The sequence below is a fragment of the Lycium ferocissimum genome, chromosome 4 (assembly GCF_029784015.1).
Source record: "Lycium ferocissimum isolate CSIRO_LF1 chromosome 4, AGI_CSIRO_Lferr_CH_V1, whole genome shotgun sequence".
In the NCBI taxonomy this organism is placed as follows: domain Eukaryota; kingdom Viridiplantae; phylum Streptophyta; class Magnoliopsida; order Solanales; family Solanaceae; genus Lycium; species Lycium ferocissimum.
Window position 1 is genome coordinate 30,838,712 of NC_081345.1, and position 24,583 is coordinate 30,863,294.

At 33.0% G+C, this 24,583-nt stretch overlaps 4 protein-coding genes across 5 annotated transcripts; 2 read left to right on the forward strand and 2 right to left on the reverse strand.

The window, feature by feature from the left end:
* The first annotated feature begins 3,988 nt into the window (after positions 1–3,988).
* Positions 3,989–5,542, forward strand: LOC132052254 (triphosphate tunnel metalloenzyme 3-like). Its single transcript, XM_059443700.1, has 2 exons — positions 3,989–4,323; positions 4,993–5,542. The coding sequence occupies exons 1-2, from the start codon at positions 4,008–4,010 to the stop codon at positions 5,376–5,378; spliced, it is 702 nt and encodes a 233-aa protein (XP_059299683.1). The 5' UTR covers positions 3,989–4,007; the 3' UTR covers positions 5,379–5,542.
* A 713-nt stretch (positions 5,543–6,255) lies between these two features.
* On the reverse strand, positions 6,256–7,464 carry LOC132052255 (pheromone-processing carboxypeptidase KEX1-like). 2 transcript variants are annotated; one of them, XM_059443703.1, is made up of 4 exons: positions 7,359–7,464; positions 7,170–7,290; positions 6,805–6,851; positions 6,256–6,708 (listed from the first exon to the last, which is right to left on the reverse strand). In XM_059443703.1, the coding sequence occupies exons 2-4, from the start codon at positions 7,281–7,283 to the stop codon at positions 6,384–6,386; spliced, it is 486 nt and encodes a 161-aa protein (XP_059299686.1). In that variant the 5' UTR covers positions 7,284–7,290; positions 7,359–7,464; the 3' UTR covers positions 6,256–6,383. The 2 variants fall into 2 exon arrangements, with proteins under 2 accessions (XP_059299686.1, XP_059299685.1); XM_059443702.1 differs by having other exon boundaries at positions 7,170–7,441.
* Positions 7,465–10,414: 2,950 nt separating this feature from the next.
* LOC132052256 (uncharacterized) lies at positions 10,415–11,403 on the forward strand. The gene has a single exon (XM_059443704.1). The coding sequence runs from the start codon at positions 10,624–10,626 to the stop codon at positions 11,212–11,214; it is 591 nt and encodes a 196-aa protein (XP_059299687.1). The 5' UTR covers positions 10,415–10,623; the 3' UTR covers positions 11,215–11,403.
* Positions 11,404–15,329: 3,926 nt separating this feature from the next.
* LOC132052257 (proline--tRNA ligase, cytoplasmic) lies at positions 15,330–22,956 on the reverse strand. Its single transcript, XM_059443705.1, has 13 exons — positions 22,817–22,956; positions 22,062–22,138; positions 21,829–21,956; positions 19,939–20,031; positions 19,385–19,501; positions 18,712–18,899; positions 18,406–18,472; positions 17,842–17,964; positions 17,581–17,733; positions 17,200–17,484; positions 16,817–17,035; positions 15,739–15,832; positions 15,330–15,554 (listed from the first exon to the last, which is right to left on the reverse strand). Exons 2-13 carry the CDS (start codon positions 22,081–22,083, stop codon positions 15,490–15,492), a joined length of 1,554 nt encoding a protein of 517 aa, XP_059299688.1. The 5' UTR covers positions 22,084–22,138; positions 22,817–22,956; the 3' UTR covers positions 15,330–15,489.
* Positions 22,957–24,583: the final 1,627 nt, after the last annotated feature.

Below are 24,583 nucleotides of genomic sequence, written 5' to 3' on the forward strand. Positions count from 1 at the left end.
ATTTTAGTTTTTACAAGAATCTACGTTTTCGTTATTTTAATATTGGAATATTAGGAAGGATTATTTGTAAGTTTAATGAGGTCACTCGCGCGGGCAAATTATCTAGTATATTACTAAATAAGGGGAAAATAAGGGAAGAAGTCTGACATAGACTACACAGCAATTACATGGCCATCTTGCGCGAAGCTGATGCATTAACACCTCTATTATAATAGGCATACACTTGTTGTGATAAATTTGGGGATCATAATAACTTTCATGGACCCAAACTTCTTATTCTCTAGACAAAACAAAATTGTTGTTTACAATAACACATACTCAAATCGCATTGAATTGCTAGTTTTCAAAATTAATTGCATAAACAATGATTGAATTGAACTAAATAAAACATCTTACCTTTTTCATGGTAAATGTGTGTGTAAAGAATATCATAAACATAACTTAAAGGAGCAGTGCTGTCTACCATTGTTATTTTCATCACTGTTAATCTGCAAAAAAGTTTTGAGTGTTAACGCTGAAACCGAAAAATCCAAATACTTGTAATAAAAACCTAAAAGACATTCCCTTTTCTACTTCTTTGGGTTTTCCTCTTAATGTTAATCCATTTTTTTATCTTCTCCCTGATTTGATGTAGATAACACTTTATTTTAAATTATGAGACAACATATACTTAGTGTCATTTGACTGTTGTTTAGAAGTGGATAAATATCAAGCACAAACAGATTGGCATAAACAGAAAACAAAGAAATATTTTTTGCTATCATGACAGATCAAATTCATATAATAAAACAAAGAGCTATGCTCCATCCATGAAAAACTAATTAAATCCATTACTCGGGATAGTAGTTGAATGTTTACCTGGACCAATGTGATTCAAATGGTGATTATGATGGCTTTGTCTCAACTGCTCGGAAGGAGCATCAAAAGAAAACGGAGAAAAGATAACTGTAGGCTTGTGCAAGAAGTAGGAGAAGAGCATAGATTTAGAGGCTAAGGAAATTAAGAATAACCGGCGGAAGAAAATATTTACACTTTTCAAGAGAACCTTGTAGAAGAGATATTCCTTACATTTGAGAGAGTAATTGATGGTTACAGTGTAAAAGAACAAACTCTAGGTTTTGGTATTAAGAATCGGATTTCTCGTTTTGGAGCGGAGTGTTGCTCATTTTTATAGCAACTATGTAAAACAATCAATGATATATATCAATCCTGAAGGAAGGAAGAGCAATCTTGGCTGGGAGGAAGAAGGTGAAGAGACTGAGGGCAATAACAATGAAGACACGACTTTTCCTTTTTCTTCAGTTAAATTAGTTAAAAGACGCTACTGTTGTTTTTTTCAGTAAAGCGCAGAAAGTTTTTAGAAATAAGGAAAATGGCAAAAAATTGAGAGACAAGATAAATAAGTATATTGATATATTAGAGCGTCGCACATAACATGTCCTTTTTTTTATATATTCTTAGATGTCTTGTTCGCGATCTTAAAAAAAAAAAATAATCGTAAAAAAAATCTTTACTAACAAAGCATCTTTTTGCGATTCTTTAAAATTCTTTATAAATATTTTTTACCGAAAGATATTTCAAGTTAAATATGAAACAACCCACTTAAACTGATATATATACTTGAATTAAAAAACATATATAAACTTAAAAATAAGGAGAAAGAGGGACAATGGTAACTTAATAATCTAGGGGAAATGGTTATATGCCTTTTTATCTTCTTCTCCTAAGGACTTTTTGTTAGCACTTTGTTTCTTTCCACAAATCGTTAACACTTATTCTTATTTTCTTAAGATTAAATATGCAACCCAATTAAAATGGTCTTGATATTAGTAATTAGAAAGAGTGCCAAGGTGAATATTGTATACCTCATCAGTTGAATATTAATAAAGGTAGACTGACAAAACAAAGATTCTAGGGAGTGATTCAAGAAAAAAATCGCCAGAATGATATCTCTAGTAAAAGAGCAAATGACTCTATCAAACATAATACACATACGGAACATCTAAGCTCCGGCACTTCAGATACAGTAACTGAAATTCTAAAAGATTACTTCTTCAAAGTGAATAAACTTAAAGCGGGAAAATAAAAAGCATTAAAACTATAACACCATGTAAAGATTGTAGATATCTTATAATACAATATTGTTTCATAAATTAAAACAAACAAAAAAAATTGAATACATTTTTTTAAAAATATACCCCACCTCAACCATTTTGTTGTAAACCAAATCAATCCATGCATAGATACATGATATTTCAGAGTGCTCTCCATGATGAGATGTTAAGAAATTTACCTACAAAGACAAAAAGGGCATAATACAAAACAATGGCAAGCACAAGTACAATGGAAAAGAGAATAAAAGTAAGGGCATAATAAGAAAGAGAAATAAAATATATGGTAGAGTACTTAAATATAGAATTAGGATAAAGGGTAAAATAAACTATGACATAGTAAGTAAGGCCATAATGGAAAGTAGAAATACGAATTCACTGAATCGCACTAATTGATTGTTATATAAAATGGGTATTTTCATTATTCACAATACAATACAATAAAATCTTAAGTAACAGTCAAAACATATATTATACCTAAAATAACAACTCAATAAGTAACAATTGTTCGAACAACCTATAAAAGATGAAGTAGGGGACAGAATGGGGAGGAATTATATCATTTTCTCATTCAGCTAGTTTCCAACAAAGAAATATTGTGTTGAGCATGTCAAAACAATGATATCTAATAAAGAAAAAACAAAGATAAACATTCCATTCATACACTCTAGGTAATCCTTTAAAAATTTCATACCTGGAGCAAATTTGATTCAAAACTCTGCTCATGTTTTATTACCAGAAATGCGACATTTTCTTGTTCAACAAAACTTGAAAATAAAAAGATACCGATCACAATAGAAGTAATCACTCTTAATAATATATTAAGAATAATAAATACCATTCTTAATTAATAGAATGTTAAGACAAATGAATACAATTTTCAAACGTGAGTGTTCCATTAGATTGGAATACAAAAACGTATAAACTGAAAGACTAAGCTAATTAACATCAGATCACGTAATTAAGAGATTTAATTAAATAGTGACTTTGAGTTTTTTTTAATATAGCACATAAATGGAAAAAAAAAAAAAAAGGAAAATGATATTAAAAAAAAGTGAGAAAAAGAATAAATACCAATGCTGGCCATAGAAAGGTGCCACATCACATTATCTATGCATAGCTTTATATTAGATATAGATTATATAGATTTAGCCGGTGTAACAAACTTAAGATCGAGTTATCAATTACTATAAATTTGTAACATCATTTTATTAAGTTTATGAAAAGGAGTAGTATATTGTTATAACATATTCAATAGGCATATTTTTTAACCCCACTTTAGATATTTTAGGGTCTTAAGTTGAGCTTTGAAGTCTTGGACTTCAAATTTTTTGGATTGAAAGTTTTTAAACTTTCAAACAAGGAGTCTGAAATTGAGGACTCCCTAGCGTAATTTTAAATCCAAATGTTCAAATTGCACGCTCAATCTGTTAAACTTTAGATAGTTAGATTTGACAATTCTCAACTTCTAACCTTAGTATTTGCACTTTAAATTTTCAAACAAGCAATTCTCAACTTCAGCCCAGTTAGTCTGGTATTGATTTTGAGGTGGTTAAAGTTTTAACTTTATAAACTTCCACTAAGGATCCTAATAAATACCTCTATTTGTGCACTCTTCCCCGGATAAGACAAATGAGATGAAAGACTCTTTCCAAAAGAATCCTACCACTCATTCAAGCTTTTACTCCCTCCAACGTGATATAATTTGACTAAACACGAAATTTAAAAAAAAAATGATTTTTTTAAAACTTGTGGTCTAAAATAAATTATAGTATAGCTGTAAATTATTTCATTAAGATAAAAGAAAAAATTTTAAGTTAAATTATTTTTAAATATAAATTATTATTTTTTAACAGACTAAAAAGAAAAGTAACTTTTTGATCCAATCTTTGGCCAATGCATCGCCTTTCTTCTTTAACATCACGAATTTCATCACTCTGCAAATCCCCACATTCCGTTATATCCACAGCTCCTAACCCCACAAACTCAATGGAAGTAGAAGTGAAACTCCGTTTACCAAACGCCGTTACTCACCAACGTGTCTCCTCAATTCTGTCACCATACCATCTCAAAACTCACGCTCAAGAGAACATCTTCTTTGACGGACCCAACTCCGAACTCTCCTCCAAACTCGCCGTTCTCCGTCTCCGCTTCTACGATGTCGATGCCCAATGCATTATCTCCCTCAAGGCTAAACCCCTCATTTCAAACGGTATTGAAAGTAAAAATATTTATTTATAAAATCATAAATCTCTTAATGCGATTGTATTCACCTGACAGAATCTAAATAGGATTAGAAAGAGAACTTCTTGTTATTATTCGAACGTACCCAATCGGATTGATAGCCTCCACCAGCATTCTAGCTTGTCGGATAGCTAGATTTGCCTCAATTTTTTATCTCCGTCCTTCAGCCTTTTTCATATTAGCTTCGGCTATTTCAAGAGTTTGCTGAGCTTCTTGTGGATCAATGTCATTACCCTTCTCTGCAGTATTTACTAAAATAGTGATTTCATCATTGCCTATTCTAGCAAAACCACCCATGAGAGCCATCCTTAACCATTGGTCGTTAAGGCGTATTCTCAAAATCCCTATATCTATATTTGTGGCAATAGGGGCATGACTTCGTAACATGCCAATTTGACCACTATTAGTAAGTAAAATGATTTCTTCCACTTCTGAATCCCAAACAATTCGATTAGGGTCAGTTCACTTAGATTTAAGGTCATTTCTTCAAATTGCATCACCTCCTATTAGCAACCCTATTTATAATTGTACGAAATCTATTTAACTCAAAACAGGAAAACCTATTCCTATATGAATTTGACAATAAATCCTAATCAATTGTGATTTTTTTACAGCTTTGAATCATTTTTTCCAACAGGTATCAGTCGTATTGAAGAAGATGAAGAACCCATTGACCCTTCCATTGGCCGGGCGTGTGTTTCAGAACCGTGGCGGCTGGTGTTGCTCGATTCTTCGAGGATAATACGAAGGGTGAGAGAAGAGTATGGAATTGGAGAAAAGGGTTTGGTTTGTTTGGGCGGGTTTAGGAATGTGAGAGCAGTGTATGAGTGGAATGGATTGAAATTGGAGCTAGATGAAACACATTATGATTTTGGAATGAATTATGAGATTGAATGTGAGAGTTCTGATCCTGAAAGAGCTAAGGATTTGCTGGAGGAGTTTTTGAAGAGTCATGGTATTAACTATTCCTACTCTAGTGTTTCTAAATTTGCCATTTTTCGTTCTGGAAAATTGCCTCAGTAAGTTATACTAGTAACAATGTTTGTGTAGAACTTCAGAAGTATTCTTTGTGGCAGAATATTCTCTAAAACTTTATATTGACATAGGCTAATGGGTTCAATTCTGAAATGAATTATGGATGCAGTCCTTGTTATGCTGACCATGATTAGCATCACTTTTATTAGGAATTAGTAGTCTCATAGTGAGATTTTATTTGGATACCTTCCCATGATCCTCTGTAAAAGCTGATAATATGCAATTATCTTTGCTCAAGCCTTAAGCTTCAATGATTTATCCTTTTCATTTACTAATTAACTAGTAGCCATTTCCAATTTAGATTCTTTATTGACTGATTATGAATGCTGCAACTCTAAACACCGTGCTAGATGATGTTATCAGACATGGTTGTACTGATTATACAAGACACCAGGCTATATCTGTATTCTAGACACTTTATGGCGGGCAATATGTGGGGAATGCCCTTCAAGTGATCTTTTCTAGTGAATCAAAATAAGATTTCTGGACTTCTTGTGCAACTCAAATGGTATCACCAGCCATAGGTGGACAAGAGTTGTCTGCCCTGTAAGGTCAAAAATGTGGAATGAAGATTAATATGTTCAAGACACCATGAATAGCTAGGATAGAAGATGGACAAAAGTCTTACACTGCATTCAGGATCAGTCTTGAGAATAAAGGATTTGTTGAAACCCATTGTATGTCATTCTTATCGACAGAGGGACTAAATTGGAAGTTAGGTCAATGTGGATCACCAAACTCTAGCTCTTTTACATCTGTTATGAACCCCACTAAATTTAAGGAATTTGGGAGATTTAAGCATACAGAATTTCCTCACTTTGAGCTATGCCAGAAATCTGGTATAAACTGACAACAAGAACAGCCATTCCAAGAGCTAGAACTTTTTAATTGATTAGTGTAGGAACAGACAAGAAAAGGTTAACTTCACCATAGAATTTGTAAAACAAATCATTTCTATCAACTAAGGAATTGGGAAAGTGTAGTATGATCTTCTCATTTTATCTTCTTATATGGTGGCTGATTATCTTCTTCCTCGTCATCATCCTCATCATCATCATCCTCTTCATCATCGGAATCATCATTTTCATCGTCATCTTCGTCATCGGAATCATCATCATGCCCTCCATTTCCATTTGCCCCAGCATCATCTCCATCAGAATCCTCTTCATCATCATCATCACTTCCTCCTTCTTCATCATCGTCTTCGTCATTATCGGTGCCCTCGCCATCTTCATCATCATCATCATCCTCAGTATCACTTGAATCTTTGGGTTCATTATCTGGCACGGTAGCTCTTTTAAGCTCACCAAAAGGAAACCTATAATATGATTGGGCATCAAATGAACACTTGTCAAACTCACAGACAAACAAAAAGGAATACAATTAACCAAGGAAGATCAGAATTTTTCTGTACCTCTTCTCTACTCCAACAAGGTCAGGGTACAAGCATAGAAATTCACTCTGAAAAAATGGCATCTGAGTTAGCACATATTTATCAATGAAAGGAACCAAAATAGTACTGTTATAACAAGACACCAACTACAAAAACTATAAAGCAAGTTGACTCCAAACATTTTACATGTATATTCCTAGAGATTCCCAGAGCAGAACATCATTTGACAATAAGATAAACTACAATTCTTCTACAGAAGGTGCTGTAACATAGTAGTATTGAGACAAACACAGACACAATCCAAGAAAAGAATTGAACTTTCAGTACAATGAAACTTAAAATGGCGTTAAGAGAAAGGTCTGGGAGTTAAAGGGCTAAGAATGTACCATGAAGAGAAGAGAAAGAAGAGATTTTTGAGCAGCCAAAGCAGTTTCAAGCACCACTGAACAAATCATTCTCTGCAAACCCACATTGGTGGTGGAAAGTATCTCCACATCCATTGAATACCTAAAAAATGTAAGAAAGATTCAGATTTGGGAAGTAATAGTTGCAGTTAGTGCAGAAGGGTTCCACACTGAGTCACTGATGGTTGGGGAGGGGCAGCTGTTTGTAGGGTTTAGGCTTTTAAGACGCAACTTCTGTTTTTTTGTCCAAAACCAAACTTTTCATTTTAGAAGGGTGAAAAAAGAAATACATGTGACCAAATCTTACATTGTCCCCTCAACTGTCCAAGGGGATCTAAAAGATAAAAGATTTCCCTTTTTTTTTCTTTTTCTTTTTTTTTTTTTTGGTATTTTTGTAATTGTACCTAGTTTATATAGTTTGTAGGTTCATTCCTTTACTAACTTTTATTATTGGAATATGCAGAAAATACTTTAATGTTCTAAAAATAACCACAATATAGGACAACATACATTAAATTTTTAATGGATAAGTCATGTGTTTTGTACATCACCAACCACTTAATAACCCTTCCTTAGGACTCAAAACTCTTCTTTTTTTGGGGTGTTTGGTATCTTTTCTGGCACTAATTTATTTGAATTCGTGTCGGAAAATTTCATTTGAGGGTTAAGTATTTCCTAAAAGACAATTTCATTTCCTAGGTTTGAATCCGAAACTTTTATTTAAGAATGAACAAGTAATTATTACTCCACCACTGTGGCGTTAGGACTCAAAACTCGTGTTCATTAGTATATTACTTACTGAAGAACAAATTATGTCAACTGCATAACAATTGACTCTAACAACCACACCAAACTTCTAGTATATAGACAAATTTATGTTAAAATAATAAAATCCGCGTGTTTCTCACAGGATCGATATAAGTATTACTTAACATTTTTTGAGATTTTAAATCTATATATTTTCATTCATAAATTATCTTTTGGATGAATAAAACATATCTTTTGACTCCAAAATCCACCCCTACCCCAGTTCATTTTTATTGTTGCATACTTTTTCCAAATCTCTCAAACATATTAGTGATGGTGTATCCCCCGCATTTCTTGTCTTATACCATATTTAGGTGTTTACAGGAGCCAGTTGAGGTGTACTTGTCTAAAATATCAATATACAAATATTATTCCTAGAATGTAGCCAAAAGAAGCTCAATCCTTTCTTAATATATTGCTTGTAGTGAAGAGGTGCTTTTTCTAGTAATTTTTTTAGTTTTTTTAGCAAAAGATTTGGAGACAAAGCTAATTCCAACTTCCAAGTTCCAATCTTATATAATTTCCCGTCCATTGCAGTATTTTTTTTTTTTATTATTTTTTTTTTAGTAATTTACATATAGAAAATGAAATTTGATAGTCCTTAACGAGATTGAATCCGGATCCCAGAGAACTTTTATTAGCAAAAATAGAATGTGCAATGATAGTGCTTGAAATTGACCCCTGGAAGAACCATCCTTTGAAATAAATTTGTCACCAATCTTGACATCTTTAGTTGAATTTCAGTTAAGCAAAAAATCAGTTGTGGAAGCGTGATTTTATAGCAAGTCCCTTGACTCTTGATTACTCCATAATTTAACCCGAAAGACTTCACAAATGTAAAGATCATTTTTTTAATCCGTTTCGTTTGTTTATTTCCTCTTTTCCCTATATTTTGTTTAAGAAACAATTCTGGCATTCCAAATGGATTATTTTGCCTGCAAATACCCACGACTTAAAATCTTATCCTATGTAAATTTTGTGAAAAAGAATGAAAGGAAAAAATCATAAAAATCTCCTTTGGTTAAGAATTACTACAAGCTTTTTGTTTTTGACGGAAACTCCAAAGAGAAGGTTGCTTTTTTCACATGGGTAACAGTAATTTGATTCCAGTTTTTGCCGGTCCGTGACCTATTTTTTCAAATTCCAAGTTTCAAATAATAAGGATGATATGCAGATGTTGGTAACTTTAGGAACAAACCATTGCAAATCATTACTTCGTGCACTTTATAAAGCAGATTTGTTTGTTGGGATCTTTCAAGAAATCACATGATAACTATAGTAGTAACCTGTGATTAAGTTCAAAAGGAACATTATTTGTGAGTCACGATCCCATGAAACATCATTCATTCCCATTTAAAGAGAATTTATTCAGAGGTCATCAAGTGGAGTACTTGTTTTCGAACTTTTCTTCCCCACTCCAAGCTAAATATGATAATTTTTTTTGTTTAAATCAAACTTATAGACATGAATGGATTCAGGATTTAATTCAGCCAGCGCAGAGTACTATTTTATTCACTTTGCATGAATATATAATAATTTAAAATTAACTGACTTTGCAAATTAATTTGAGTCAAACCTCATTAACCAAAATATATGCATAATCAAACTTCAAACCTACGCTTTTGTACCTTCTGGAGAAAGCAGATTCTAGTCAAAGATCTGGAAAAGCTTTTTTCCATTTGTCCAAACTGTATTCCAAGCATACAAAGGAGTGGAGGGAAAACATAAAGAAAGAAATCAAAGTCTTTAAACATGAAAATTAATGCACAACTTTTGCTGAGAGGTTTGCACACACCGACGTAATAGTTAATAAGGTGGGATTAAGATCATAGTTGATTTCTTTTCATTTGTCTATATCTAGACTAGAGAGGTAGAATTGCCATACTTGCACGGATAGGAGATAGCAAATATCAAACTAGTTCGGACACCGCTGTTAAAAAAATAATCCTACACTTTTGCTTAGAGGTTTAGGCAGTGGAGTGGCTACAAGTGAAAAAGATTAGTTGAACACCTTTTATCAGAAAATTATATTGAATATGTGAAAAATTATACTATATATATCGATCAAAAATACTTTCCATACATTAATATTAAACCTTGAACACTCGTTACGGAAATTCTGGCTTCGCAAATGGGTATAGGTGTATTATTAGAAAAGGTTCTCCTTGCATTTTGGAGTGACTAATCCATTGAGCAAAAGGCAAGGGAAAAGCAAAAGCAGAGTAGAGCTAGTGGCAAGGTAAAAAAAAAAAAAAGGTGACCCCATGTATCCAACCTTTTTCCACGCCGTGATTGATGGCAATATAATTCCAACATTTCTTATTTTTCACTCTTTTTTGAAGAGTCACAATTCACACTTGCCCAATTTTGGAGGGAACATGACCTTGAAGACTCAAGACCCACAAACCATATGCAATAATTCCATCTTTTTGTTTTAGTGATTCTCAAGTTTCAACTACCACCACAACAAAGCAAAGCCACACACACCCACTGAGGAAAAAAGCAAAGTCAAATTTCTCAACACTTCATTAGCCTTTAGCTTTTCTGTTTTCCTTCAGTGTCTTCACTTTAAACTTTATAAATACCTCCAAACACCTCTATTTTCCTTCCAAGAACACAACAAAAACCCATGGATTGGTTTTCTTGGCTGTCCAAAACAGAGCTAGAGCCATCTCTTGTTTATGAATATGGCTTAGCATTTGCTCATAACGAGCTTGAAAAAGACGATGTCCCTTACTTCAACCACGAATTCCTCCAAAGCATGGGCGTTTCTATTGCCAAACACCGGCTAGAAATTCTCAAACTTGCCAAGAAAGATCGAGGAAACGTTCCAAATTCCATGTCGAGGTTTCTCAGGGTAATGAAACGTACCAAGAAACGTTTTTCAAAATATTTTAGGACGTGGATTCGTCGCGAGGAATCAGCTCTTGCAATTGTGCCAAGAAGAAGTTACAGTTCAAGAGTTTGGAAGAGACCAAAAATGCTGAAGAGGAACAAGAGTGTTGTGGCACCAGCCAGGCAGAATAGTACTTTGTTGCTTACAAATGGCAGTCCAATATTCATGTCTAGTTCAAGAATTAATAGTTTCTCGAGTCCAATGGTTCATGATCTTCGTGGTGATCATGAGAAAATGGAGGTTGATTATGGTAACTATTGGGATTCCTTTGCAGTTGAAGAGATCAGGTGGGATTCAATGTTTCAGAATATGAAACCAACTTAAATTTCACTTGTTTCTCTGTTTATTGTACTTAACTTGATTGGTGAGAGATGACTTTTTGGTTCTTCCACCAATCTTTTTATTTGTATTTTTAATTTTCAGGTTTGTTTGGTTGTTTTAATTAGGAATTTTGGTTAGTACTTTTGTGTTAGTGATGGGATACGCAGAAATCCACTAATTGTGTTGATTTGATGAGGATCTCTATCAGTAATGAAATGGTCTCCATTGTTTTATATCTTTCTTACCCTCTCTTTATCCAATGTATAGCATTCCTAGACGATCGGGACAAATTGTTTGTGTCATCGAATCCAACTTCGATCATTAACTTTGGAAACATTAGTTTGAAGGAGGGGGGAAAAAGTGATACACCAAAAGATTCTCCATTTCATATTCAGCAGGAAAATTTCTCCTGTATAGATAAACACTCTGATGAAGAAATTATGCAGATCGTTTACTTCTAAAGTTTCATCTATCAATTTGCTTATTTAAGCATAGAAATTATACGTATATCATTAAGGAGTCAGTTTCTACATATTAAATAAATAACTTAAATAATTTTAGAGTATCATAAGATACGATGATCGGTCTCCTTAACCTTTTCAAATTGTTTTCCTACTTTTGTGTTAATCAATAGTTTTAATACCTAGATTGTGAGAAAACAGATTTTGATTGGCTTTTTTGTATCCTTGGTAGTACTAATACTAGTTATTGATCTATAGTTTTATTTTTTATGCATTTGCCAGTGTAAAGATATATTATTACTACTATATATAAGGGACAATCTAGGGGCTTTTGTAGTCCTCACAAAAGTTTCCAATATAATCTTAAACTTTTTCATTAATTACTTTTAGGTCTTGACTTTATTTTCTAAAGTCAAACTTACATTTGTCCTTATTTTTTTTATGACAACCAAACATTTAGATCAAAATAAAAGAACTCAAATTTACTTCTGTCCTTGTGGATTATCTTTTAAAAGCTACCCAATTTTTGTAGTTCTCAGTAAAAAAAAAAAAAAAAAAAAAAAAAACTTGTCCATTTTATCCCTATTTGGAGTATTAATGATCTTGGAAGTTCTCACCTATTTTAATAAATTTGGTTAGTTACATGGACTTCTTAAATGATATAAGGAGTGATGATGTTACGGAAAATGTGATAGTGACCCCACAAAAGACATATTTATTCAACAAAATTTAAAATTGATCCAAAAATTTGTTGTATTTCTTTTATGAGAAAATGGTTATTAAGCTTGTTTTAAATTATCTTTTTTCAAAAGAAATTTATAATGGACAAGTAAAAAAGTTATTAAACAATTGTTTTTATATATATAGCTAAAAATGTTTGAAAAAATAATTAAAAATTAGAGCTTAACTCTCCAAATAAAAATAATACTAAATAATTGCAAATGAAAGTGATTTTTCACATTTTTTGATATTGCAATGTTGTAGCAAAAGATAGGATAATCAATGTTCCATATAATTTAGGACAAAATGGTTTAGTTAAACATGAAATACTAATGTCTCATACGTTTAAAAAAATTACAACATAGATTTCCTAAAAAGGTATATTAAATTAAAAAATAAAAAATAAAAAAGTACATCATTTCTTAATATGCATTTTTTAAGGAAAAAGAAAGATTAAATTAAGAAAAACAAATGATTTCATTAACTTTTCAACTCTTTTAGTATGATTTAATTTGAAGGAACATCTGTAAAAGTGTTTTGCCGTATCAAGACTTTTAATTATTTGATTTTAAATGCTATCTTTATTTATAAGTTAACTTCATTAAGGTTATCATACAATAATTTGTAGCATCAGATATTTTCGATATTACTTAGATATTTTAATATTTTTTGCAAAAAAATGAGTTACCCAATATATGTTTAATTGAAAAAAAATAATGAAGTTAATCCAACATAAGGTAAAAGATTTTACTAGAAAAAACTTTCATTAAAATAAAGAAGAGAAGAGCCTTGGTGCATGCATTTGTTTGAAAAAGAAAAAAAAAAGTCTAAAATATGCTATAGGAAAAATGTTGTTTTTTAACTTAATTTTTTTTATATAATTTAATATTTTAAAAATATGGAAATATTATCAAACTACCTTGCAACTAATATAATGTTGCAAAAACAATGCAAAAAATAAAGAATAGCAAGAAAGCAAAAAAAAGGTTGCGAAGTATAAATTTAATGTAGTTTGGGCTCGAGCTTACCACGGGCCAAATACCACTAGTACTATATATATAAGGGTTAATCTCAACTTTTTATCGTCCCCACATTTCACTGCAAAAGCTCTGATTCGTTGATGATATACACGTGGCTGCTACTGTCATTCCAGATCTTTGCCTAAATATTCCACTATTAACAGTCAAATCTTCTTCTTCATTCCATTAGAAGTGGCCATTTATGGTATTTTTAGTTTTTATACTTAGCCCAATATAATCAAGAAAATGTTAGCCTTTTTTGTCTTCTTTCAAATTTTACTATACTACTATATATAAGGGAGAATCCCCATGTTTTGTAGTCCTCACATAAATTTTTTATCTCTCTTCACCGTTACTTAAAATTTTTATGACTTTATAAATTGTCACACACTTTAGTAAATTTTAAGAACTTTTAGGATTTTTTTATGCCACTTAAAAAGATGATGTCATGGAAAATGTTATAGTGGCCCTCACAAAGCATACTCATACATATTTGAGTTTTTTATGTGAAAATATTATTAAACTTTTTTCAATGTATCATTGTTAAATACTTTTAAAATTTATCAAAAATGTAACTAATATCCCTTCAGTTGCAATCAAAAAATGAAATCCAAAGTATGGTAGTTAATTAATCAAATTTTGCATGCGCGCACTTTTAACATAAAAATATCTAATAAATTACTATATTAAAAGAGGAACTATATTATTTTTGCATAGTCTAAAAATGTTTGAAAAACATTGTATTTTAAAGAAATAAAATTTCGATACAGTAATAATACTAGACAATTGCAAAAGTATATTTTTTACTTTTTTTACTATTAAAATATTTTGTAAAAAAAACAAATAATATATTTTATATAATTTAGGAGTAAGAATTTTTTTCATGTTAAAATTAACTATTTTGTCCTAAATTACATAACATATTAATTATCCGGTTTTTTGCAAAATATTTTTGGTAAAAAATAAGTTAGCCAATATGAGTTCAATTCAAAGAGCTCGATGAAACTAATTTAACATATGAAAAACTCAATTTGGATCATCGGGGACTTAATCTCAAAAAATTAAATTTGAAGAGCTTTCAATTATTGATTTTTTTCCTAAAAAAATCTAATACATATATATATATATATATATATATATATATATATATATATATATATATATATATATATTATACATGTGTTTTTTCAATATTTTAGAAGTCTTTTGAAAACGTCAAACTGATGTTACAAAAATAAAAAACCAAGAGTAAAAAAAAATTAAAAATATCTACAAATTGAATTTTTAATGTCGGTTTGGAACACGGGCCAAGTGACACTAGTTTTACAAATAAGTGCGGTTCAAATTATTGTAAAAAAATTACTTCCAGGTTACTAATCCACAACTGCTATTGACACTTGTTGCAGTTAACTTATAAGTACACATATGGATGAAGTGAGGGATTCGCCCATGACCTAATAATGTCAGCATACAATAAAATGCTTTTCATCCTAGGTTGCAAAATTCTTAGGATACTCATATATATCATTTCTTGAAAGTACTCATAAATTACAAGAAAGGGGAGGGGAAAATGTTCAAGTGCATCTATTTGAATTTTGAACTACAAAATCCAATAGTATAAGATTTGAAAGAGGGGGGGAGGTAAGAAAAGAAGAAACAACTGACAAATTATCCAACACAAAATTCTGCATAGATAGTTAATAAAAAATTTCAGGGAACTAGAACAAAAATCACTCATGTTACAACTAAAAATTCTGGAATTCAACTTCCAAATCACCAAATCGCAGAAAAATATAAGATATCAAAATGAATCATCAATGGTTGCTCTTTGACTTGTGAACTACCAAAATCCAATAGTCTAAGATTGGGAAAAAGAAGAAGGGGGGGGGGGGGTGCAGCAGAAGAAACAACTGACAAATTATCCAACACAAATTTCTGTATAGATAGTTAATAAAAAATTCCAGGGAACTAGAACAAAGATCACTTGGTAAGAGAGACTCATGTTACAATTAAAACTTCTGGAATTCAATTTCTAAATCACCAAATCGCAGAAAAATATAAGATATCAAAATGAATCATCAATAGCTGCGGCCCCAGTATGTCCATTTCTTAGCAGGTTTACCCGAGGCAAAGCACAATGTACCTACGATGTAGCAGGAGATTATGATTAAAAATATATCATGACAGTAATATTCAGTTTGAAATTACAATACCACCAAAAAACCAGTAAAATCGACAAGTTCACATATATGCTGCATTGGTAATGATTACTTTAACTTTTATGCGCTTTAGGTAATAGTTATACATACAGCAAGAATAGATAGTACCTTCAGGCAGCTCAGGCTGGTCAAATGGAGAACAAAGAGTCTTCGCTGCACCCATCTCTCCTTTTGTGCGTGTCTTTACATCTTTCTCAACATCCTATTAGAAGGTACCAAATATGCAAATTCATATTATTATCACAAGAGAGGGAGAACCTGCACTCACCATGAAACAAAGTGCTCTGGAAGGATTTCTTAGTTTAAGTTCATTCTCATTTTTCGTTATTTTTTGTCTGGGAAAAGAAGGTGGCATTTTTAACAGGGTAGCCAAAATAGTCTATTCACCAACTCAGGTATTGAAACATGAACAGCAACTAGCACAATCTTCCCTTGTTTCATAAAAGTGAGTGCATGATTTGTCCAACCAGACATAGGAGCATCCATTTTTCATTAGTGTTTTGGATAATGGATGAGGGTATTTTTCGATCAAGAATGGAAGTGATTTCTTGAAGATTGTTAAGGTGACTCTAGTTAAAGCTTAAAAGAGTTTTAAACTCCTTTACACAAAAGAGAAGAATATTCGACCATCAGCATAAGCAAACTAGTTATCAGATCTGACCAATAAGCATTAGTTCTGAGTCTTCTTATTGCTATATCTTTTAAACAGGGATCAGGAATCTTAAGTAATGCCTATATTTATTTTTTTTGATTAAGCACCGGGTGTCCGAGTCTCTTTGAGCCCCGACTAATCCCGGGGGTGCACAGGCCCTCGGCAAGGAGTTTCCCGCAAGTGCACCACGGGTAATTCAGGGTTTCCCCAGTCCGATGGCCCTCAGAAATTGTTTGCACCCAGCGGGTTTCGAACTTGAGACCTTGAAAGGGAGCACCCCAAGGCTCAAGTCAATTGCCACCAGGCCAACCCCAGAGGGTTTCTTAAGTAATGCCTATATTATATATAATCAGTAGATATTGAGTTGCTAAAGGGTCATGATTGCAATCCATTGAATTTCTTGATAAACTAATAAATCAACCCTGCCAATATGTGGCATTTCAAAATCAGACTTGCCTGATCCAGTCTACTTAGAGAAAACTGAGGAGGAAATTAAAAGATTCATCTCATGCAACTATTTGGATAGGATTTTACCTCCTCATCACACCAAGGAGCCAAGATCAATTTCTTTTGGCTCAGTGCTTCTGCAAATTCATCCCAGGTCTTTACAACCTGAACACAAGCTTCCCGCTTTTGTTTTGCTGTTTCAAATAGGTTTTGTTGGATAGAGTCGAGCACACCTTTTACTTGTTCGGCTAAGTTTGCCACAGGAATATCAGTTTTGGTTCCATTGTCACGTCGAACAGCTCGTACCTGGAAAAGTTATTTCAGAGCTTTGGGTCAAGAAACATAAAACGTAAGTCAGCATTTTATTTGGCTGCTTTCATAAAACAAAAGCTTAACACCATAGCACACAACAAAACTACTTTTTGTTTTCATAAACTGACTTGGTAGAAAGTAAAAACTATAATTCTTACCTGATTATTTGCAAGATCTTTTGGTCCTATTTCAATCCTAAGAGGAACCCCCTTCATTTCCCAGTGAGAATATTTCCAGCCAGGCGAGTAGTTGTCTCTGAAGTCTGCCTCAGCACGAATACCTGATTCGTTCAAGCTTTTAACAGTGGCAGCACAGGCATCATAGATTCCTTGAGTATTAGCATCCTTGTACGGCACAGGAATAACAATTACTTGTGTTGTTGCAACTTTAGGAGGTAAGACCAGGCCTTTATCATCTCCATGAGTCATGATCATCACACCAATCTGTGAAAGCACCGGAAAAAAAGAAGGGAGAGTTAGTTAGACATCTAAGTTATCAAATGCGCAATACAGAGTTGCTCAGTAGCATGGAATGCTCACCGTTCTGGTAGTATAGGCCCAGGAATTCTGCCATACCATAGCCTTCTCTCCCTTCTCATTTTCAAAATTTATCTCAAACATTTTTGCAAAATTCTGGCCTAAACAGTGTGAAGTTGCACCTTGGACACCACGGCCAGTATTAGGGATAAAAGCCTAGCAAACAAAGCCATGAATCATGTAAAAGAATGACAGATAAGAACAATTTAACCATCAGTAAAAGGAACTGCCAAATAATGTCGACAAAAGTATCTTCTTCTATACCTCTACTGTAGTCGTATAGAGTCCTCCAGCAAACTTCTCAAGCTCACTTTTCTTTCCCTTACTTACTGGAACAGCTAAGAATTCTTCATATATACGTCTATACAACTCCAAGATTTCAAGAACCTGAAAAGATCGTCAGAACATCAGCACTTACTAAAAAGTAAGTAAATATAGATTCTGACACGTCAATTCTTGATCCTTTTAGGATAAATCAAGGCACCTCAGTTTCAAGCAACCAATTCTCTCAAAAGCCCTTATAATACTACAGAATTTGCTTAGACAGGTATTGACAAGATTAAAAGATAATCACCGCGCACAAAAGACGCATAAATCAGAGACACCAATTAAGAATTTTCACTGATGTTGGGAGCACGTAGATGATAACAATCTCCAAGTACTATAGTTCTAATGCTTCTTCACACCATCCGAAACAGAAAAAGCAAATACCATTTACTAATGATTAATATTAACAGGAAAGAATATTAAAGAAGCTTCAGAAAAAATTCAGTTTTGTCTATAAGAGATAAATGACTCAATTGAATACTCTAACACATAACCAAATACCTCTGCATCTGACTCCTCCTTAGTTGCAAAAGCAGTGTGTCCTTCTTGCCAAAGAAATTCACGGCTCCTGAGTAAGGAACACATGCAAAAAGTGTTACACACAGCTTTGAAGACCTCAAATGAATAGATGGTTTATGTTTATAATGTATAAGATGACTATAAATAAGAAGCAGTAAAAGGAAGGAGATAACAGTTAGGTCCATCCTCCCCAGAAAGACTTAAATAAGTTGCAAAACAAATGTTTGCAGTCAGCACACCAACTTTTTGATGAGAGATGGGAGAAAAAGACAAACTCGAAAAGCGAACCTGATGAAGGGGGTTGGGTTGCTAAACTCCCATCGCACAACGTTGCACCACTGGTTAAGTCTCAAGGGCAAGTCACGATGTCCCCTTATCCACTTAGAGAAATAAGGATACATCACAGTTTCACTTGTTGGTCGAATCGCAATGGGCACTTCCAGATCAGACTCTCCAGATTTTGTAACCCAAGCAACCTGTAGAATTAAGAGAACCGATTATAGAGCATAGTTGATGAACAAATTCTATACAATATTGATGAACAAATTCTATACAATATTAGATTGCTTAAGAGGATGCTACTAACTGAAGACCATGATTGAAGTCACCGTTATTGAAATTAACAGTACTAGAGGAAGTCTCTTACATCTACGAATTTATATATTGCCCAAATTTGTGACAACTTTCCAACTATATGCCTTTGAAGGAGATTTGAGACAATTGAAAATGGAAAATCCCTTTTCACCTTTTACTATTGATTCTTGAAGAAAGACAAATAGGAGCGGCAGTTACAACTTATATATATTTGGACGATAAGCCAATTTCACAAATCAAGATGTCAGAAAACGAAAGGGCAGAATATGGAAACGAAACACTGAGGTACAAAAGAAGCACTTAAAGCCTCCCCAGAGCTTCAGGAGGAAAACAAACTTGAGTTTACCAAACACGAGTAAAGCCTCACCTCAGGAGCAAATCCCTCTATGTGGTCCTTTTCCTTTTGTAGAACAGCAGGGGACACGAAAAGTGGGAAGTAGGAGTTCTTTATCTTCATTTTCTTAATTTCGGCATCAAAAAAAGTCTGCAAACAAAGAATTAAGAATGCATTATAAATTTAATGATAAAAAGGGTTGACAATGGACCAAAATTGTTTAGCTCTTTATTATTTTTGGTGTAAGCAGGAATGTCTAGTGCAAACAGAAGACATCTTTGATGTTTTAGACAATATGTAACTAGTAATATAGGAAGGCGCTTTTTTGCTATAATCTGTAATAGTTTGGTTGGGGGACTATACTTTTATGGTATAATATACCTGTGGATATATAGAATGTTACCATTATCAAAAAAAAAAAAAAAAAAAAAAAAAAAAAAGGGACCTTAATTGGTCCAAAAATAAGAGGTCAATCACGTAGATAAAATTTTATTTTTCAAAAGAATTGTCAACATAGCTGACATGAAAAAAGAATTCAATCCTGAATTAGCCCGAGAACAAACAATCATTTTAAGGAGCAAACTTACCTGCAATATCTCCCAGATGGACATTGCCCATGGCCGTAAGATATAACAGCCAGAAATGTCATAGTACTCAATCATTTCACCACTAACAACCACCTACATTTATTAGTTAAGGAGAAGTCAATATCATGATATGTGATAAGAAGCTTTACCAAAAAAAAAAAAAAAGATATGTGATAAGAAGGAACTTGCAAATGCGATAAGAGAGGAAGTACACAGAAAAAGCAGGAATCTTAACAAATGCATAATGCTAATGAGCAGACAAATACCAAAGTCACTGGCAGTTGAAGGCGTATATGAAATTGAGCTTTCGATTATACTACTTGTCTGGTAAAGCACATTAAATTTTCTAAAAAGCTGGAGATACAGGCAGGTTAAAACATAACGAAGTATTATGTTCCCCGTGTCATAAATTTCCTTTTGCTACTCAGCATTTTCTCATTATGACTTCATTTGTATCCAGCAAAACTCATTTGGCAATAGAGGCATTCTGATATATATAAAGGGAGCCAGGAATTTCAACTTTTGAGTATTATTAGTATAAAATAGGTAGGCTGTAACTTGTAAGCTCCTTATCACAAAAAAAAGTGCTGTATAAAATAGGCTTATTACCTGCCAATCTCACACAGAAAACATGAAAGCAAAAAAGAAGCGGTACAGCATAAGATAACAGAATTCCTGAAAGAATTTCTTAAAGATCTGTGCTCTTTCCAACCCAACGAGATGGTGGATTCCAGTTTTTCATTCCAGTCTACAAGTTTTGATGATTATGATTCATGTGTATTTTCATTATGTTTAGCCTTTTTTCCTCGACAGTTTTATTTGGGCCAGCTTGCACACTCCTCAACTATTCCACCGGAACTTGCTACCTCCCGCCAGCACAGGCACCGAGTAACTCTGCTCACCAAATCTTCGGCAGATCTAGAAGAATCAACTACTAGCATTTTTGTCTCTACTAGGATTAGAACATGAGAACTCATGGTTTTCCTCCCACTATGTTTAGCAATATTTATATCACAAAATTTGTATATGTTGTTCGCACCGTTTTCACTGAGACCCATAAAACTTAGTTCTACAACTTTTACATGTGATAGTTCACTTGGCCACAAGGTTTACTGTACTAAAGTTCCACACAATGGCCCCAAAGATTTGGAACCTTAAGCTAACAATCAAAAAAAAAAAAAAAAAAGGATTCGGAAGATCAAACTTGCCATCCCGTTGTCCAGCTACCTTGTGTCAAAATAAGATGGTATAAGTCTTCCAACACTAACTTGAACATAGAAGATATAATTACTATGACAAGATTATGTTTCATTTCACATCTAAATGAAGCAGGAAGCAAAAGTCTTGACATGTAAACTAAAGGATAAAGGATATACAACCAACAGAAAAGCACTGCAGACCCTAGCAAAGTACCATTAATGAAGGCCAATTTGATACTCATCAGTGTCAGGACAGCGCCAACCATCGAATACATAGGTGGTTCAGTGTAGTTATAAGTAAATATAATGTTAATTATATACCATTTGATGGCTGAGCGACGAAGAATAACATCCTAACTGGCTAATGACGAGGGGGGAAGAATTCCAATGTATAATACTAATTACCACCTACACAACTTCATTGGTTCAAGGAATGCAGGATAGTATGGTTCTTCTGATATAAAGAAGTTTAAAAGGCAAGAATAAGCTTTGGAGCCTCTTTATAGCAAGATTAAAGTGTACTCTTGGATAAGAAGACCTAAAACACCAGACAAAGGAATTAAAGAAAGAAGAAGCTAAAAGTGTCTGGGAACTCGTTCCAACTCTTTTTTTGCACAAAGCAAAATAACCTCAGATTCAGAAACACCTTGATACATTTAACATCTCTAATAATTGAATATTTCAAGCTTACCTCAGAATACCACTCCCCGAAGTTCTCCTCTTTCTTGTAAGAGAGACCAAGACCTGTCTCTTTCTTGACTTCTTTCTTTTTTCCATGAACTACCTCTTTCTTGACTTTGACTTCTTTCTTTTTTCCCTCTAAACAAAGGACAAGAGGGATAATATTAGACAAAGTGCAGACTGAAAAAATTGAAGCGTGAGAACAGCAAACTTGTGTTAAAAGCAATCGAGATAATTACTTACTATCTGAATCTTTACTAGCCATGGCAGCAAACACCTCAAACGACAGCTAAGAATGCTCCCTCCAAATTGCCAGGGTACTATTTTAACAACAAAACAGGGCAAAAACTGATAAATCTCAACAAAGATCAACTTGCAGAAGCATACGATTATCATCTATTTCTTCTTCTTGTGATTGATCAATCAATTTAAGAATATGAAAGTTTTGCACCCTTTTTTACTGGATGCATCAAAAATTTTCATCCAGATCAGCCTTTAAACTATTTCAACACTATCAATTACTCAATCATATTAGAACTTGCATACACATATGAAAAACAGAAGCTGCTAGCTACAATAATCTGAATTTCAACACTATCAATTACTCAATTACATAAGAACCCGCAAACATATGAAAAACAGAAGCTACTAGCTGCAATAACCTGAATCGTAATAATGCCCGAAAAAAGTAGTTTTAAGATGGTGCTATATCAAAAGTTTTAACCTTTGTCCATAAACAGGCATAAGACTTAGAGAAAAAAATCATGACAAGAATGAAAGACATGGATTTGGGTATACGCTAAAACAACATAATAAACTCAGTGAGCTATATAACCGTACATCAGGCAAAGTGAGACATATGATAAGGCTTGACGCAATGTAACACAAGAAACCCCATTAACATATGAAATTAGATAAAGTTAGAAATCCAATATAATGTAGCCATAACAGAGAAAAGGGAGATTGAAAAAAGAGATGGGCAACCATTTTAGACTGACCTAGGCTATGAACAGCGAGGCGGCGCAGAGTGAAGGAGTGTCAACGCTCGCTGTGAAAGAGTAAAGGAAAATGAGCAATATATCCACTTTGACGTACGACTGGAATTTCACTTTCACCCCTCTATTGAAAATCACAGAATTCACTCCCACCAGACGGTAAATATGCTAAAAATTGATTTTTCCTCGTCTTTTTATCCTCACATATAGACATTTTGGCTCTTTTTTTTTTTTTTCCCAAAAGTGTAAATATATCCTGTTGTTATATAATGATACAAATATACAGTTTTTGCTAACGGATTTTTTTTAAATCATTTAGCTTATTTTTTAATTAAAAAAAAATGCACGTGATTTTAAAAAAAGTCTACCCATCTTTTTAAGTAGACATACTTTTCTAAAGCTACATGGTATTTTTTTCGGTGAGATGATACGTTTAAAAAAATGAGTAGACTTATTTTTTTAAAGTCACGGAGATATTTTTTTAAATGAACCAGACCCGACACACCAGAAAAAAATTAACATGTGGCTTTAGAAAAATGTCTACTAAAAAAAATAGGTAGACTCTTTTTTAAAGTCACGTGACATTTTTTTTAATTAAAAAATAACCAAAATGATTTTAAAAAAAATCCCGTCAGTGAAAAGAATATATTTGCACAATTTTGTAACGACGGGGTATATATATACCACTTTTGTAATGAGGGGTATATCTAGGGGCGGGCATGGTATGATAGATACCGATTACTATACCAAAATGAAATTTTTTATGCCGCGGTTTGGGTATTATGGTATTTGATACGGTATTTGGTATGCATTTTACAAAAGTTAGGTATTTGGTACGGTATTTGATATTCATAAAAAAAATACCGAAGTACCGAATACCATACCGAAGTATATGGTTACATGTACAATTCATATATCTTAGTATTATAATACTAACAAATATATATGGTTACATATACAATTATCTTAGTATTATAATACTAACAAATATATAAACTAGTATTATTAGAAAACTAATTGCTTAAACTTTGGAACTTTGTCAAATCTATCTTGAGTTAAATGTCTTTTTTGTGTAATTGAATTATGAAGGGGATTGTTTGTTTTTTCTTTTGAATATTTTTGCATGTGTAAGGTGTTAGTACAATATAATTGAGACATTTTTTGACTAGCCGAAGTAATAATTCTCTACGATATGAATGTATGTAAGTCGAAGTCGAACAAACTATGATACCGATTTACCGTACCACAAAATACCGAAACCGAACTTAAAAATACCGAACCATACCGAATTAATTTGGTATGGTAATGGTATAGTATTTTTAGAAACCGAAAATCGAAATTACCATATCAAACTTTCAAATACCGTACCATGCCCACCCCTAGGTATATCTGCTCTAATCATAAAGTTGAGGGGTATATTTGCATCTTTTCCTTCTTCTTTTTTTATGACAAGGAACGTGCAGCCGTTAGCTGGGTGCGCACAGGGTAAAGTGGGCAATTTGGACGATTTTCCTTATTCAGGGGTGCTCTTTAATTTTTGCCCCTCAAATTTGCTGGTTTTCAATTTTTGCCCTTCTCCCAAAAACTTTTGGTTTCGAGTTCGAAGGAAATCAAAGAAAAGAAAAAAAAAATCGCAATGAGCTTATTTATTTTACATTTGCATGAAACTCTCTCATAAGGTCAAGAGTTTCCTCTCTCCATAAGGCGGAGTTTGCCCCCAATAGGCTATTATCATGCCCTTCTCGCATTGCAAATCCAACCTTTGCCTTG

Coding starts and splice junctions, on each gene's coding strand:
- LOC132052256 (XM_059443704.1), top strand. CDS start 10,624: ATGGATTGGTTTTCTTGGCTGTCCAAAACAGAGCTAGAGCCATCTCTT.
- LOC132052257 (XM_059443705.1), bottom strand. CDS start 22,083: ATGGCTAGTAAAGATTCAGATA. Junction 19,502..19,938: donor CCATCTGGGAGATATTGCAG/GTAAGTTTGCTC, acceptor CTTTGTTTGCAG/ACTTTTTTTGATGCCGAAAT. Junction 17,734..17,841: donor TCTATACGACTACAGTAGAG/GTATAGAAGAAG, acceptor TTTGTTTGCTAG/GCTTTTATCCCTAATACTGG.
- LOC132052254 (XM_059443700.1), top strand. CDS start 4,008: ATGCATCGCCTTTCTTCTTTAACATCACGAATTTCATCACTCTGCAAA. Junction 4,324..4,992: donor TAAACCCCTCATTTCAAACG/GTATTGAAAGTA, acceptor TTTTTCCAACAG/GTATCAGTCGTATTGAAGAA.
- LOC132052255 (XM_059443703.1), bottom strand. CDS start 7,283: ATGGATGTGGAGATACTTTCCACCACCAATGTGGGTTTGCAGAGAATG. Junction 6,852..7,169: donor TTCTTTCTCTTCTCTTCATG/GTACATTCTTAG, acceptor CCATTTTTTCAG/AGTGAATTTCTATGCTTGTA. Junction 6,709..6,804: donor CTTGTTGGAGTAGAGAAGAG/GTACAGAAAAAT, acceptor ATCATATTATAG/GTTTCCTTTTGGTGAGCTTA.